The sequence below is a fragment of the Somniosus microcephalus genome, chromosome 14 (genome assembly GCF_052327205.1).
Source record: "Somniosus microcephalus isolate GS21.2 chromosome 14, FLI_Smic_1.0, whole genome shotgun sequence".
NCBI classification, from domain to species: Eukaryota; Metazoa; Chordata; class Chondrichthyes; order Squaliformes; family Somniosidae; genus Somniosus; species Somniosus microcephalus.
The window spans coordinates 129,091,347-129,107,724 of NC_141000.1; the positions used below are offsets into that span (position 1 = coordinate 129,091,347).

The 16,378-nt window shown below is 51.3% G+C and overlaps 1 protein-coding gene across 2 annotated transcripts in view; it reads right to left on the minus strand.

Annotated features, from left to right (window-relative positions):
* Window positions 1-16,378, minus strand: part of gbe1b (glucan (1,4-alpha-), branching enzyme 1b) — a 474,062-nt gene that overhangs the window by 209,247 nt on the left and 248,437 nt on the right. For both annotated transcript variants that reach the window (XM_086007319.1, XM_086007318.1), the window contains exons 6-7: window positions 16,090-16,180; window positions 12,702-12,911 (exon numbers count right to left, since the gene is read on the minus strand). In XM_086007319.1, coding sequence (XP_085863445.1) covers window positions 12,702-12,911; window positions 16,090-16,180 — 301 coding nt within the window. The remainder of the gene's footprint in view (window positions 1-12,701; window positions 12,912-16,089; window positions 16,181-16,378) is intronic.

A 16,378-nucleotide genomic window follows, 5' to 3' on the forward strand; every position in this document is an offset into this window, starting at 1 on the left:
TGTTTTCAAACCCCTCCATGGCCTCGCCCCTCCCTATCTCTGTAATCTCCTTCAGCCCCACATCACCCCGCCCCCCCACCCCTGAGATATCTGCGCTCCTCTAATCCTCTAATTCTGCCCTCGAGCATCCCTGATTATAATCGCTCAACCATTGGCGGCCGTGCTTTCTGTTGCCTGGGCCCTAAGCTCTGGAATTCCCTGCCTAAACCTCTCCGCCTCGCTACCTCTCTTTCCTCCTTTAATGTGCTCCTTAAAACCTACCTCTTTGGATCGGTGTCAAAATTTTTGTCTTAAAATACTCCTGTGCCGCCTTGGGGCGTTTTACTACGTTAAAGGCGCTATATAAAAGAATTTGTTGTTGTTGTTGTTGTTGAAAAACAGGCCATTCCCAATCATTGACTCCTGCTGGAAGATGCAAGAATGCAATGTAAAAAGAAGAACTTGCATTTATATAGCGCCTTTCACAACCTATAAGTGCTTTACAGCCACCCAGGTACTTTTTTGAAGTGTAGTCAACTCCTGTAATGTAGGAAACGCTGCAGCCAATTTGCACACAGCAAACTCCCACAAACAGCAATTAGAAAACCAGACAAGCTGTTTATAGTGATGCTGGTTGAGGGATAAATTTTGACCAGGACTCTGGGAGGAACTCTCCTGCTCTTCTTCGGAAAAGTAGCCGTGGGATCTTTTACGTTCCACCTGAGAGGACAGACGGGGCCTCGGTTTAATGCCTCATCCGAAAGACGGCCCCAATCGACAGTGCAGCACTCCCTCAGTACTGCACGGGGGTGGGGGGGGGGGGGGGTGCAGCCTGGATTATATGCACAAATCTCTGGAGTGGGGCTTGAACCCACGACCTTCTGACTCGGAGGCGAGAGAGAGCGACCCACTGAGCCACAGCTCAGATCAAGGCTGGCACAGTTTCAAGCTGTGCCAGCTGTGATCCGCTAACAAGGGGGCATAGATTTAAACCGAGGCTCTCTCGTTTTGCCAGTGCCTTTGCCCAGCAGGCAATCGGGGGGGGGAGTTTCCGTGATACCATGGCAGAAGCTGCTCCTCACTGGAGGTTGACCCGGGGTCTCTGCACTCTCAGCGTGCGGTGATACGCTCAGTAGCGACACCAATTTGCACTGTCAGTTGAAAAGGTAAGTAGCCACGTGGTTCCAGCTAGGTATGGGCTTCATTATCTCAGGATAGCCACAAACACTGCACTTTTCCAATCTCGGGTGACTTTTAAAAGGATTCCTTTTTCATAATTTAGCAGCACCTGTCACATTTGAGGAAGAAGGAGGCCAATTAGCTCCCAACGCCAATACCTTTTCAATGTTTGGCACCAGTAAGCAAAAAAAAATGCAGGGTTTCACAGCACGAGAACTGTTTCCCTGGCTCCACCAGATTTTGTAAAGTCTCAAAACATTAATAGATTCATCGAAAACAACAGGAAAAATCAATAACCTTCACACCATAAACACGACCCTGTTCTGACCTACATACTATGAGGAAATGTTCCTTTGTCTGGATTGGTCCCCTTTCCCGCCCCCACCACCTTGAAGGAGATACTTTATGTTAGGGTCTGGCTCCACAAGCAGGAGGGACAGCCATTCCTCGCCTACTGGGCTGGACCGGGGGCGTCAGCAGGCTCCCCAACTGTGGGGGGGGGGGTGGGGGGCACCAGAGTTGAGATCATCACAGGAACCACACAACACCGACAACTTGCATTTACATCGCGTCTGTAACGTAGTCCCAAGGCGTTTCACAGGAGCGTTGTCGAACAAAATCTGACACCAAGCCACATAAGGCAATATTAGGGCAGGTGATCAAAAGCTTGGTCAAAGGTAGGTTTTAAGGAGTGTCTTAAAGGAGGAGAGAGAGGCGGAGAGGTTTAGGGAGGAAATTCCAGAGCTTAGGGCCTTGGCAGCTGAAGGCACGGCCGCCAATGGTGGAGCGATTAAAATTGGGGATGCGCAAGAGGCCAGAATTGGAGGAGCGCAGAGATCTGAGGTTTGTAGGACTGGAGGAGGTTACAAAGATAGGGAGGGACGACGCCACGGAGGGATTTGAACACAAAGCTGAGCATTTTAAATTCGAGGCATTGCAGGACCGGGAGCCAATGTAGGTCAGCGAGCACTGGGGTGATGGGCAAACGGGACTTGGTGTGAGTTAGGATACACACACACACCCTTCTCCTTGACCACAATGTCTTCACCTTCGACAACCAGTTCTTTACCCAAACACACGGAACAGCCATGGGGACCAAATTCGCACCCCAATACGCAAACATCTTCATGCACAAGTTCGAGCAAGACTTCTTCGCTGCACAGGATCTCCAACCAACGCTATACACCAGATACATCGACGACATTTTCTTCCTATGGACCCACGGCGAAGAATCACTGAAAAGACTACACGATAACATCAACAAGTTCCATCCCACCATCAAACTCACCATGGACTACTCCTCAGAATCAGTCTCATTCCTGGACACACGAATCTCCATCAAAGACGGACACCTCAGCACTTCACTCTACCGCAAGCCCACGGACAACCTCACGATGCTTCACTTCTCCAGCTTCCACCCTAACCACGTTAAAGAAGCCATCCCCTATGGACAAGCCCTGCGAATACACAGGATCTGCTCAGACGAGGAGGAATGCGATGGACACCTACAGACACTGAAAGACGCCCTTGTAAGAACGGGATATGACGCTCGACTCGTCGATCGACAGTTCCGACGGGCCACAGCGAAAAATCGCATAGACCTCCTCAGAAGACAAACACGGGACACAACCAACAGAGTACCCTTCGTCGTCCAGTACTTCCCCGGAGCGGAGAAACTACGCCATGTTCTTCGCAGCCTTCAACATGTCATCGATGACGACAAACACCTCGCTAAGGCCATCCCCACGCCTCCACTACTCGCTTTCAAACAGCCGCCTAACCTCAAACAGACCATCGTTCGCAGCAAATTACCCAGCTTTCAGGAGAACAGCGACCACGACACCACACAACCCTGCCACAGCAACCTCTGCAAGACATGCCAGATCATCAACACAGATACCATCATCACACGTGAGGACACCACCCACCAGGTACATGGTACATACTCATGTGACTCGGCCAACGTTGTCTACCTCATACGTTGCAGGAAAGGATGCCCCGGAGCATGGTACATCGGCGAGACCATGCAGACACTGCGACAACAGATGAACGGACACCGCGCAACAATCACCAGGCAGGAGTGTTCCCTCCCAGTCGGGGAACACTTCAGCAGTCAAGGACATCCAGCCTCCGATCTTCGGGTAAGCATTCTCCAAGGTGGCCTTCGAGACACACGACAACGCAAAATTGTCGAGCAGAAACTGATAGCCAAGTTCCGCACTCATGAGGACGGCCTCAACCGAGATCTTGGGTTCATGTCACGCTACATGTAACCCCACCTGATGCAGGGTCATCCAGACTCGAGTCGACATTGGCTTGTTCTCTCTACACAGATGTGATTTCCAGCCAAAAAAAAATGTTTTTTGTCTGTTTTTTTGTTTTTCATACAGACCCCAGCATCTGCAATATTTGACCCCTTGTGACCCCACCTCATTGTTCTTTGATGTAATGTTTCCCTGACTGACCTGTTTGGACACCATTCACACCTTTGACTGCTGTGATTATCTCTCTGCCGAGGTGTGATAAATGGCAGTTGGAAAGGTTACCTGTAAACATCTGACATGATTCTCTGACTATATAAGCTGTGTCTTTATGCATTTCTCCACTTCACCTGAAGAAGGAGCAGCGCTCCGAAAGCTTGTGATTTCAAATAAAGCTGTTGGACTATAACCTGGTGTTGTGTGACTTCTTACACTTCTCAAAAGTGATCAGGAGCGGGTCCTCTGGCAGTAGCGAGACCACGAGAGATGGCAAGGTCGAGGGGGTGGCCGTCAATATGGGTTGGGGAGTTTACATGGAGGGAGAGATTAAGGGAGGATAGGAGGCTAATGAACTCAGAGGAGAGAGAGCATGATGAATTGAGATGGAGGTTGAAATCACCGAGGATGAGAAGTCACTCTGTGCAGAGGCTGAGGGAGGAAAACAGTGAAGATAATCTTGGTAATAAAGTTTTTATGGTACTTGTGTGGATGGTAGAGAACAAGAATTTTAAATGAGAAGTGAGAGGAGTGGAACAAGGTGAGATGCTCAAAGGAGGAGATGCTCTGAGGAGTAGGAGACAGACCAAGGTGTGATTTGGTGATGAGAGCCACACCGCCACCACGGCGGTCTGAGCGGGGCAAGTAGTGGAAGGTATAGCCAGGTGGGGAGGCTTCATTTAAGGGTAAGGTGTCATCACCCTCAACCATATTTCCTTCAGGACCATGATGTCGATACAATCATCCACGATAAGCTCATGGATGGCAAGGGCCTTGTTCGCAAGTGAACGGACATTCTGGAAGGAGATGCAGAGAGGGTCGGTGATGGCTGAGCCACTGACAGCGTCCACAGGGTCAGCGCTGGGAGGGGTGAGTTGGACAGGGAGCAGATTGCCAAGATTAGCCCCCAGTGGGCGCGCTGGGCGGAAAGGTCGGTGAGAGAGTAGGATGGGACAGTTGGGGTTGCTGCTCGTAAGGAGGCAGCGACGAGTGCCACGGTGGGCCCTTGCCAGGAGAGGCACAGAGGGAAGCTGTAGGCTTATCTAAGAGGGAGTCAATCCTAGGACAGCGGCAGGAGAGTAGGAAGGTCGAAGACTAAGAGTAATGAAGGATTGGGGTAGGGATTTGGGAGGATAGCGTATCTGAGAGAGGAGAGATGAAAGGAGGCATGATGACAGGAGAGCACGGTCAGGGAGGGATAGAGAGAAAAGGAAGAGGAGAAAAAGTGGAAAAAGAAATGAACGGCTTGGGTCTGGAGCGGCAGCCAAAGTGCGCACGCGAATGGACACAGGGAAAAGCTCAGGTTACATAGGCCTGGTTATTTAGTAATTAATGGGATACATATTTCCTGGTAGCAGGAAATAGGTCAGAGACAATAGTAGGGAGACATCAACCCTCTCTGTTACCTCATCAAAAAACTCAATCAAGTTAGTTAAACACGATTTGCCTTTAACGTATCCATTCTGGCTTTCCTTAATTAATCCACACTTGTCCAAGTGACTTATTTTTGTCCCAGATTATTGTTTCTGAAAGCTCCCCCATTACCAAGGTTAAACTGACTGGCCTGTAGTTGCTGGGTTTATCTTTACACCCTTTTCTGGACAAGGGTGTAACATTTTCAATTCTCCAGTCCTCTGGCACCACCCCCGTATCCAAGGAGGATTGGAAGATTATGGCCAGTACCTCCGCAATTTCCACCTTTACTCCCCTCAGTATCCTAGGATGTGTCCCATCTGGTCCTGGTGACTTATCAACTTTAAGTACAGACAGCCTCCTCTATCAATTTTTATCCCATCCAGTATCTCCTCTACCTCCTCCTTCACTATGACTTTGGCAGCATCCACTTCCTTGTTGAAGACAGATGCAAAGTTCTCATTTAGTACCTCAGCCATGTGTCTCCATGTGTAGGTCTCCTTTTTGGTCCCTAATCGGCCCCACCGCCCCCCCCTCTTACTATTTATATGCCTATAGAAGACTTTTGGATTCCCTTTTATGTTAGCTGCCAATCTATTCTCACACTCTCTCTTTGCCCCTCTTATTTCCTTTTTCACTTCCCCTCTGAACTTTCTATATTCAGCCTGGTTCTCACTTGTATTCTCAACCTGACATCTGCCACACGCCCCCTTTTTCTGCTTCATCTTACTCTTTATCGCTTTGGTCATTCAGGGAGCTCTGGCTTTGGCTGCCCTACCTTTCCCCCTAGTGGGAATGTACCTCGACTGTACCCGAACCATCTCCTCTTTAAAGGCAGCCCATTGTTCCATTACAGGTTTGCCTGCCAATCTTTGATTCCAGTTTACCCGGGCCAGATGCATTCTCAACTCAGTGAAATTGGCCTTCCTCCAATTAAGTATTTTTACTGTAGATTGCTCCCAGTCCTTTTCCATAGCTAATCTAAACCTTACGATACTACGATCATTATAAAACGTAATGAGAAAGCTGGCGATTGGGTAGGATCGGGGGACAGAAGTTCAGGGAGGTGGGAAGTTTTCCTTTTTTTTAATGGTTTTGTCGTGGGCCAGAAGTGGGGCGTACTCCTTGGGCCCCACAAGAAAATGTTGGGCCTCCTCATCACCGGGCTTTCCCACCCTCCCCCCGACCGTAACCTGACCTCCGTCCTACCCCGACCCCCTGACCAGATGACCAGGCACTGTCCCCTTGGGTCCCCTGGTGCTGGCCTTCCCGCTGCCCGAAATCCCTTCCCCTCTGACTGGACAGGCAGTGATTCCGGCCGGGTTTGGGCAGGAAGCCTCACTTCAAATGTGGAACTGAGGCCCAGGGAGTTAAAATAGCCCTGGTCCCACACTAGCACAGTCAAGCAAACCTGACGTTTGCCCGCCCCAAGCCACACTCGCCCCCAGAGTTAAAATCGGGCTGAAGCCGCCAGAGGTGATGCTGTAGGCTAGACTACCCGCTGGTCAGACCAGACTTGGGAACAGGATGCTTAATTCTGGTCACCAGACTATATAGAAGATGTAAACACTTCAGAAAGAAGAGGAAAGAGGAACAAGGTAAATGGTGTGAGGCAGTGGGAAAGATTGGAGAACTTTGGCCTAGAAATTCATTGACGCCACTTTTGGGGCGCTAAAGTGGGGCGTCCGCTAAAGTTTGCGGCCGCCGCCAAATCGATGCCACTTCTCCGATATTCATTAGCTTCGCCCTACGAGTTCGGGCGAGCGCTAAAACTGCTGCTGGACGCCTCTCTTTGGGCGCTAAGCCGGAGGTGGTGATCGATAGCGCCGAGGCCGGGCGCAGCGCAAGTGCGGCCATCTCGTGATTGACAGCAGACACCCTGGCGCCGGCCAGCTGTTAAGGGGGAAGGGTCGACTGTGTCTGCTGCCACGCCCTGGATAGTGGAGCCCTCCAGCTAGGCCTGAACACTGCTGCTGGACCCAAATAGCGCCTGAAGACATGGAGAAGGCCCGTGAACGTGCGCAGCGCTTCTCAGAGCGTGATCTGAGTGTGCTGCTTGCTGCTGTGGAGAAGAGGCGCCATGTTCTGTACCCGGACAATGGCAAGAAGGCGACGGTCCGCGTCTACAGGAGAGCCTGGAGGCATGTCGCCAGCAAGCTGTCAGCCAACAGCGACGTCCCCAGGACCGGTGCCCAATGCCGCAAAAAGTTAAATGACCTCACACGCATTGTCAGGGTGAGTACCCTTTCCAATGACCTCCTCATCCTTGCATGTGCACCTCACATTATGGGCAAAGGGACCTGAAAGCTCTAATGGCCAGCAGCTATGGGACAGGCATGAGCATCAATTGCACATTCTGCACTTAACACACTGGCCAGGCTATTCCACCATGGGAGGCATTGCACACCAGATCATGGTGACACACTGGCCAGGTTATTCCACCATGGGAGGCAGTGCACACAAGATCACGGTGACACACTGTACTTAGAGGCCGTCCTTTCTCTTGCAGGCCAAGCTGGCGAATAATCGCAAGAGCCGGACTGCGACCGGGGGAGGCCGACCCCATATCCAGCCACTCACCGACCTGCAACATCGCGTGGAGCGCCTCATGGGTGGCCGGGTGCTTGGGCCCGTTGCATGTGGAGATGCCGACCCTGTTCTGGGCAGCAATGGTAAGGACATCACCTTTTGCACCTCTCTCGTCCCACTTGCGCATCAGATCTACATCCTTTGCCACTGTCCGACCAATGCGCTGAGTGCCACCACTCATGCATCCCGCACTGACGCCCTCTCCTCACTCTAAAGCTACTCTTGTGCCTTCCTGCTTTCAGATGGTCAAGAGGAGGTCCCTCAACTTGCCAGTGACAGACCCTCCGAGGAGGAGCAGGAGGAGGAGCAAGAGGAAGGCGGCCCATCAGGGGAACCCTCAGCCGCGGCCACCCAGGCCAATGTAGGGGACACGTCTTCCCTGGAGGGCAGCGTGGCGGAAGTGTCGAAGGGGAGGGGAGCTCCTGGGACCTGCGTGCTGCAGAAAGGCGGGAGGGGGGTGGAAGCTCGGCGGCCTTCTCCCCAGAGGGGGATGCGTCGGAGGGGAGTCCAATTGCTGGGCCCAGCGGCCTCCAGCAACACAGGAAGGGTCGGCCAGCTCGGCGGCCTTCTCCCCAGAGGGAGAGTCCGGCCTCCAGTCAGGAGATGCTCTTCGCCGAGGAGATGGAACGCCTCGAAGACTTGTCCGCGGACTCGGAGCGCCGGCACACGGAGCTCATGGCGGCAGTGGCACGGTTGCCTGAGTCCATCGATTCCCTCTCTCGGAGTGTGGCCGAGTTCGGGCCCTCAGAGGCCACCAGTCGGGCGGAATACCGGGCAGATCTGTCAGCGACTGGCCAGGTGATCAGTGGTGCCGTCCAGTCACTGGCTGCTCTGATGCGGTCAGTGAACAGGTCAACACGGGCACTCACTGCTGCCACACTCGCTGTGTCAGCCAGGCATCGCCAGGGCACCCGGCGCCCTGCAGCAGCACAGCGGTCTGTCCCTCGGCAGATTGGTGCGCATGCTGCAGTGCTGGCCCGGGCGAGTGCCAGTGTCTCAGGCGACCAGCGAGCGCCTGCCATCCGCCAGCTTGCCGCCATTCCTCCAGCCGCCACTGCCACTCCCCCAGTGGAGCTGCCAGGAGCTGCTGCAGCGACTGATGCTGGCCAGCCACAGCTGCAGCAATCAACAGCCGCCCGCTCGACGGCCAGACCTCGACTAGGCCGACCCCCAAGGGCATCTGCCGTCACGACATGTGCCCCTCAGGAGCCTGCCCCCAGCCTTGCAGCAGCCAATGGCCTTACTTTGAGGCGGAGCAGCAGGGCGGGCAGGGGCCACCCAAAGATGGCCAAAGCATCGCCCTAGCGGGCCAAATAGTCGAATGTGTGGCCATTTGCGTTTGTTTCTTGAGGCCGAGAATTGGATGTTTGTTTTTTGAAGGCCGATGATGTGATGTTTGTTTTGGACGAAGGCCGAGAATGACGGCCATTTTAGTTGCCCTATTTTGTTAATCCTCTCCAGGTTGTGGGAGCGAGTCATGTGTTTGAGTGTTTTTTGGGGGTTTCGTCTGTTTTTGGTTTTCATGTGGGAAGGGCCCAGAGTTTGTACAATAAAGCATTTTATTTATTCACATTGTCCATGTTTGATCTTTGAAGTGTTTGTTGCCTTAACCGGCTGAGGGCTTGCGGAGCGGCTGCAATCATGTTCTATCATTGGCAGAAGCCATTCCCTGACAGGGGGCCTAGAAGTGACGTTCAATAAGCCGCCGACGGGCGGCCCTTGGACCTTGTGCGTCCCTCCTGGGCTGGTACTCCTCGTCCTCGTCGTCCTCATGCTCCTCCTCCTGAGGTGGTGGTCCAACGTGAGGTGGCAGTGCCTGAGTCCTGCGGATAGCCAGGTTGTGCAGCATGCAGCAAACGACGACGAATTGGGAGACTCGATCCTGCGAATACTGGAGGGCTCCCCCGGACCGATCGAGACAGCGGAACCGTTGCTTGAGCACGCCGATTGTTTGTTCTATGAGGTTCCTCGTCGCTTGATGGCTCTCGTTGTATGCCTCTTCAGCAGGGGTCGTGGGCGCGCGGAGCGGGGTCATGAGCCAGGTACACAAAGGATAGCCTTTGTCCCCGATAAGCCATCCTCTTGGGGGAGGCTGTGCCTGGAACATGTCAGCCACAGTTGTCTGTCGCAGGATAAAGGCATCGTGGCTGCTGCCTGGAAAGCGGGCATTGACAGCTAGGATGCGCTGCCTGTGGTCACACACCAGCTGTACATTGAGGGAATGGTAGCCCTTCCGGTTGCGGTAATCCTCGGCATGCTCAAGAGGTGCCCGCAAAGCCACATGCGTGCAGTCAATGGCGCCCTGCACCATGGGGAAGCCCGCTATTCTTGCAAACCCCACTGCACGCTGCTGCTGCTTGTCCAGGGTCATGGGGAAGGAGATGAATTGATGTCTCCTTCTGAAAAGGGCTTCGGTCACCTGGCGGATGCAGCAATGCACGGCGAACTGGGAGATGTTAGCGATGTCCCCAGTAGCGGATTGGAAGGAGCCAGAGGCATAGAAGTTGAGAGCCACCGTCACCTTCACTGCCACCGACAGAGACGTCCTGCGCATCAGCTGTGGCTGCAGATCTCTCTGAAGCAGCCGGCAGATGTCTGCAACCACCTCCCTTCGGAATCGCAGCCTCCTAACACACATCGCGGCAGACATGGTCAGATAGGAGGTCTGCTGGCGGTATACCCTGCGTGGATAAGGCCTCAGTTGGCGACGCCTGTTGCCCCCTCTGCATCTAGCCAGGGCTGCCACTCTCTCACGGCATCTGTAAGCCCTTCTGGCATAAGGCTGAAATTCAGCGTTGCCACCCAATGCAGCCCCCATTATATGCTGGCAAACACTGAGCTCTGAATGAAGGCAAAGATAATTGGTAAGCTCTGGCCTGTGCCAAAAATACCTGTCCAAGTGTTGGTCCAAACCAGTAAACTCTCCTCCTTGGTCTCTGTCCAAAAAACCGTTGCACAAGAGTGAATGCTGCAAAATGGCTGGCCTTTATACTGCTGGGTAAGTGCCCTTTAATTTGTGCTCCCCGCGGCCCGGCTGGCCTGTGTACTGTTCCACTTCACAGTCGCTCGGGCCGCCCGGCGCACAATGGGCCGGCGCGAGTGAAGTTCCGGTTTGGGGCGCACAAAGGGCGTTGCACTATTAAATGACGTCATGATCTGCGCGCGCAGCAGGGCGCGCGCTAAGACTTTGCGCCGGCGCTAAATGTGTCCTGAAGTTGGGGAGAGGCGCAGATCGCGCTGCGCCCGGGCGATAAGCGCCTAGCGCTCGAGATCTACTCCTCCTAAGGCGCTAACGGCTGGCGCGCCCAACTGAATTTCTAGGCCTTTAAGTTCCACAGTCTAGAGAGAAGATGGCTACGGTTCTGTTATACAAAATATTGAATGGTAGGAACTGAAGGAGAAAGGGCTGCTCCTCAACTCCTGGCTCCACTTCAGTCCCATTTGTCCTGATCTTTGGCCACCTGTTATGGAGGGAGTGCAGGCAAGTCGGAGGACCGCCTCATGAGTCTGGCCAAGGGGGCCATATACAAGTCCAGGTTGGACACGCCCCGTTTGGGGGGGGGGGGGGGGCGGAGAAAGAGGGGTCGCTCCGGCTGCCTTTCTACCCGGCCTTGTCCGCGCCCGGGTGGCCCTGGAGAATGAGCGTGCGGTATCTGCCGGTATGCTTGAGGCTTTCCACGATCGGTGGGCATGCAGGGACTGGAGGGCGTACTGGACACTGGGAATAACATTGAAGTTTAGGAGTTTCCTTTGTTGTGCCCCTTTAAAAGAGGGAGCATTTTGGTTTGTTTTTTGTATGATGACATTGGGGCAACCCAGTTGTCTCCTTATTGGTTATTTTAGAAAATGTATACCAGGAAAATAGAACTATAAGACGTCCGTCTTTTTGTCACTCCTTCTTTCTCCCTTTCACACCTCACACATAAGAAATAGGAGCAGGAGTCGGCCATTCGGCCCTTCAAGCCTCCGCCATTCAACAGGATCATGGCTGATCTTCTACCTCAATTCCAGCATCCCACACTATCCCCATATCCCTTGATTCCGCTACAGTCCAAAAATCTATCGATCTCAGCCTTGAAACCTCAACGACTGAGCCTCCACAGCCCTCTGGGGTAGAGAATTCCAAAGATTCACAACCCTCAGTGAAAAAATTCCTCCTCATGTCAGTCCTAAATGATCCCTTATCCTGAGACTGTGACCCCTCGTTCTAGACTCTCCAGCCAGGGGAAACATCCTCTCAGCATCTACCCTGACAAGCTCTCTAAGAATTTTATACGTTTCAATGAGATCGCCTCTCATTCTTCGAAACTCCAGGCAATATAAGTCCATTCTGCTCAATTATAGTCCCAATTTATCTCTGCAACATTTAATCATATCCCACAGTGTTCAGACTGCGGAGGAAATGGGTCACTTGACAGAGGCCAGAGACGGGAGAGGAGCAGGACGGCGGGAGAGGAGCAGGACGGCGGGAGAGGAGCAGGACAACAGGAGTGGGATGGCAGGCAAGGTCTGGAGCAGACAAATGACAGGTAAGAGGAGGTCCGCTGTGAGCGAGAGGCAGCACAGCACCTCGAGTGTCGGACAGAACATTGGGCACACGAGCCTACAGAACGGCTGTACTGGCGGGTGGGCAGTCCTGTGTGGCCAATCACTCTCTCGGATTCTGCCAGGTTCCCATACTCAGCCATCCTACCCCCCGCCCAAGAGGTCGCGATTCACTGTGACTTGGTTTGGACCAATGCACAACAGAGACGGCTTATCAAGGTCTAGGCAAAAAAAATCAAAAGAAGAAATTATAATTCAAACAAAGTGATTCTGATTTCACTGCCTTCTGGCAAAACTTTCAAAAATATCCATCTGAAAGAGCCCTTGGGGAATTAATTAGAGAGAGTTACAAAGAATTTGTTCAGCTTCAACAGCAGGACGCTGTCTGAAAGAAAATCTTAACAGACCTTAGTCAGCTTGGGATATTTATTATATAAATTGAGAGAAGGAGGGGGGGGGAATGGAAGAACAAAAAAGCTAACACTAATGGGCTGAGAAAGACATTTTCAAAGCACTTACTTTGAATAGTTAAAGAGCCTGCTGTCCCACTGGCTGTGAGTGCCACGGATCCCGGCGTGGAAGAAGCAAGAATCAGTCCCGTCAAACCGGTTGAGACCGTCCTCTGTGTTCTTTGATGCGTGGCTGTGCACAACATCGAGTAGCACCACCAGTCCCATCGAGTGGGCCGTGTCGACCAGCTCCTTCAGCTCATCGGGCGTCCCGTAGCGACTGCACACACAAACACACAGCTCGTTTTCTCTTGTCATTTTTTTTTTTACTTTTGAAATTGGCTGATCTTTATTGCTCTCTGGGTCTTTACATAAATTTCCTCACAAATAGGCTGTCATTTCTTATATTTTTTGTTGATGAAAAAAATCAATACAGAATTTTTTTTTAATCGCACGCAGGGCTGAAAGCAGAGACAGAGAGACATGTGCTCGCATTATCCTCGACTACAAAGAAATTACATTTTCCACAGCATCTTACCAACCCATCCGTTCATCTGCCCCCCTCCCACTTTCCAGAACAAGAACAGTTCAAACGCTGATGGGCGCCCACAGGTTGAGCTTCCAATCCCATCCAGACCACAGTGAACATGCGCCAAGCACAGGCCAGGCTGTCACCCCCGACCCTGAAGGGAGGGAGAAAAATTCAACCTCCAGTGGGCTCTCAACCTCAAAAAAAAATCTTCGGATCATAGAAGCTTACAGCACAGGAGGCCAATTTATCTTCCAGTTCTCTCCCTTCTCCTTGCTCGCCTTCAACACTGCCTCAGACGGCAGGGCTCAAGCCAAAGTCAGAATGTTGTGGCTTCGAGCCCCACTCCAAAGCAGAGCTTTACCTTGGTGTTAAACCACTCAAACGCTCTCAGCAGCCAGCAGTTAGGAAGCACAGAAACAGTAACTGTTCTGGTGGCTGTTTCTTACAGTTCGAGTCGAAGCACAGAATACAAGAGCAGGGAGGTTATGCTTGAACTGTATGAAACACTAGTTAGGCCACAGCTAGAATACTGCGTACAGTTCTGGTCACCACATTACAGGAAAGATGTGATTGCACTAGAGAGGGTGCAGAGGAGATTTACGAGGATGTTGCCTGGGCTGGGGAATTTTAGTTATGAGGAAAGATCAGATAGGCTGTCATAGAGTCATAACGGCACAGAAGGTGGCCATTCGGCCCATCGAGTCCGTGCCGGCTCTCTGTAGAACAATCCAGTCAGTCCCATTCCCCCGCTCTATCCCCGTAACCCTGCAAGTTTATTTCCCTCAAGTGCCTATCCAGTCTCCCCTTGAAAATTGAGTGTCTCCGCTTCCACCACTTCCGTCGGCAGCGAATTCCAGGTCCTCACCACTCGCTGCGTAAAAAAGTTTTTCCTCACATCCCCCCTGTATCCCTGTATTTGGTGGCTGGGGTTGTTTTCTTTGGAACAGAGGAGGCTGAGGGGAGACTTGATTGAGGTTTATAAATTTATGAGGGGCCTAGATAGAGTGGATAGGAAGGACCTATTTCCCTTAGCAGAAGGGTCGATAACCAGGGGGCATAGATTTAAAGTAATTGGTCGAAGGATTAGAGGGGAGTTGAGGGGAACTTTTTTCACCCAGAGGGTGGTGGGGGTCTGGAACTCACTGCCTGAAAGGGTGGTAGAGGCAGAAACCCTCCTCACATTTAAAAAGTACTTGGATATACACTTGAAGTGCCGTAACCGACAGGGCTACGGACCGAGAGCTGGAAAGTGGGATTAGGCTGGAGAGCTCTTTTTGGCCGGCACAGACACGATGGGCCGAATGGCCTCCTTCTGTGACGTAAATTTCTGATTCTATGTGGACACAGTATGGAATATTCACGCCTCCACCACTGCACTTCACTGTAATCCAAGCACGGGAAAGGGGGGGGGGGGCGGGGGTATTACCATTTATGTAGTGTCTTATCACGCCTCTCAAAATCGTCTCAAACACTTCGCCAACAATGCATTATTTGGAAGTGCAAATACAGTTCTCTCTGCCTTTTTCCACACAGCAGGAACCCTCAAACAGCAACAACCCTCAAACAGCAACAACACACCTAATTGACAACTCCAGTTTTGGCGGTGGTTGGTTGAATATGCAATGATGCCCAGGATACTGGGGCAATTGCCAGCTCTTTTTCAAAATACTACCATGAGATTTTTAAACGAGTACACACACACACAGCAGGATGGGATCCTGGGTTAACGACTCATTACCGTCTGTAATAACAAAGACCAGCGAATTAAGAGAGAGGGTGGATGAGGGCAGTGCAGCTGATGTTGTGTATATGGACTTTCAACAGGTGTTTGATGAAGTACCACATAACAGATTTGTTTGCAAAATTGAAGCTCATGGGCTAAAGAGGTAGTGGCTGCGTGGATACAGAATTGTCTAAGGGACAGAAAACAGAGAGTAGTGGTGAGCGGTTGTTTCTCAGACTGGAGGGAAGTATTTTTATAAATATTATATATAATGACCTGGACTGAGGTATGCAGGGCACAATTTCACAGTTTGCAGATGATACAAAACTCAGAAATGTAGTAAACAGTGAGGAGGGTAGTAACAGACTTCAGGAGGACGTGGGTGTACGTACACAAATCTTTGAAGGTGGCAGGACAAGTTGAGGAGGCCATTAAAAAGGTATACGGGATCCTTGGTTTTATAAACAGAGGCATAAAATACAAAAGCAAGGAAGTCACGCTAAACGTTTATGAAACACTAGTTCGGCCCCAGCTGGAGTACTGTGTCCAATTCTGGGCACCGCACTTTAGGAAGGATGTCAAAGCCTTAGAGAGGGTGCAGAGGAGATTTATTACCAAGGATGAAAGACTTCAGTTATGTGGCTAGACTAGAGAAGCTGGGGTTGTTTTCCTTAGAGCAGAGAAGATTCAGGGCAGATTAAATAGAGGTGTTCAAAATCATGAAGGCTTTTGATAGGTTAGATAAGGAAAAACTGTTTCCAGTGGCAGGAGGGTTAGTAACCAGAGGACACAGATTTAAGGTGATTGGCAAAAGAACCAGAGGGGAAGAGGAGAAATTTTTTTTAAACAGCGAGTTGTTGTGATCTGGAATGCGCTGCCTGAAAGGGCGGTGGAAGCAGATTCAATAGTAACTTTCAGAACAGAATTGAATAAATACTTGAAGGAGAGAAATTTTGCAGGGCTGTGGAGAAAGAGCAGGAGAGTGGGACTAATTGGAGAGTGGGACTAATTGGAGAGCTCTTTCAAAGAGCTGACATAGGCATGATGGGCCGAATGGCCTCCTTCTGTGCTGTAACATTCCATGGGTCTATGATGAAAGTGTGTGCGGGAAATCACCAGCACGAAACTTCTGTTACTGCTTTCGGCTTTTCTAATTTCCCGAACTTTGAACACTATTTCAGGGAGAAAGTGGCTCTTAAATACCTTGATGCAGCAAAGAAGCTGGTAACTTGATAACCAAAACTGGCATAGTAGGCATGCTCCATTATAGCCATCAGCTGGATACAGTTATAACCTGCAAAGGAGAAGAAAAACAACATAATGCTCTGCTTTGTAAGATTAAGTTATTTTACAACAACCTTCATTTATATAGCACCTCTATAAACGAGTCGTCCTCAGAACATTGCTTGTTGTTGGACGGCCCTTCTCATCCTATTGAGCTGTCCATCCAAAATGGTGGCTCTCTGCTCTCCGCCACAGCCAAGGGATTGGG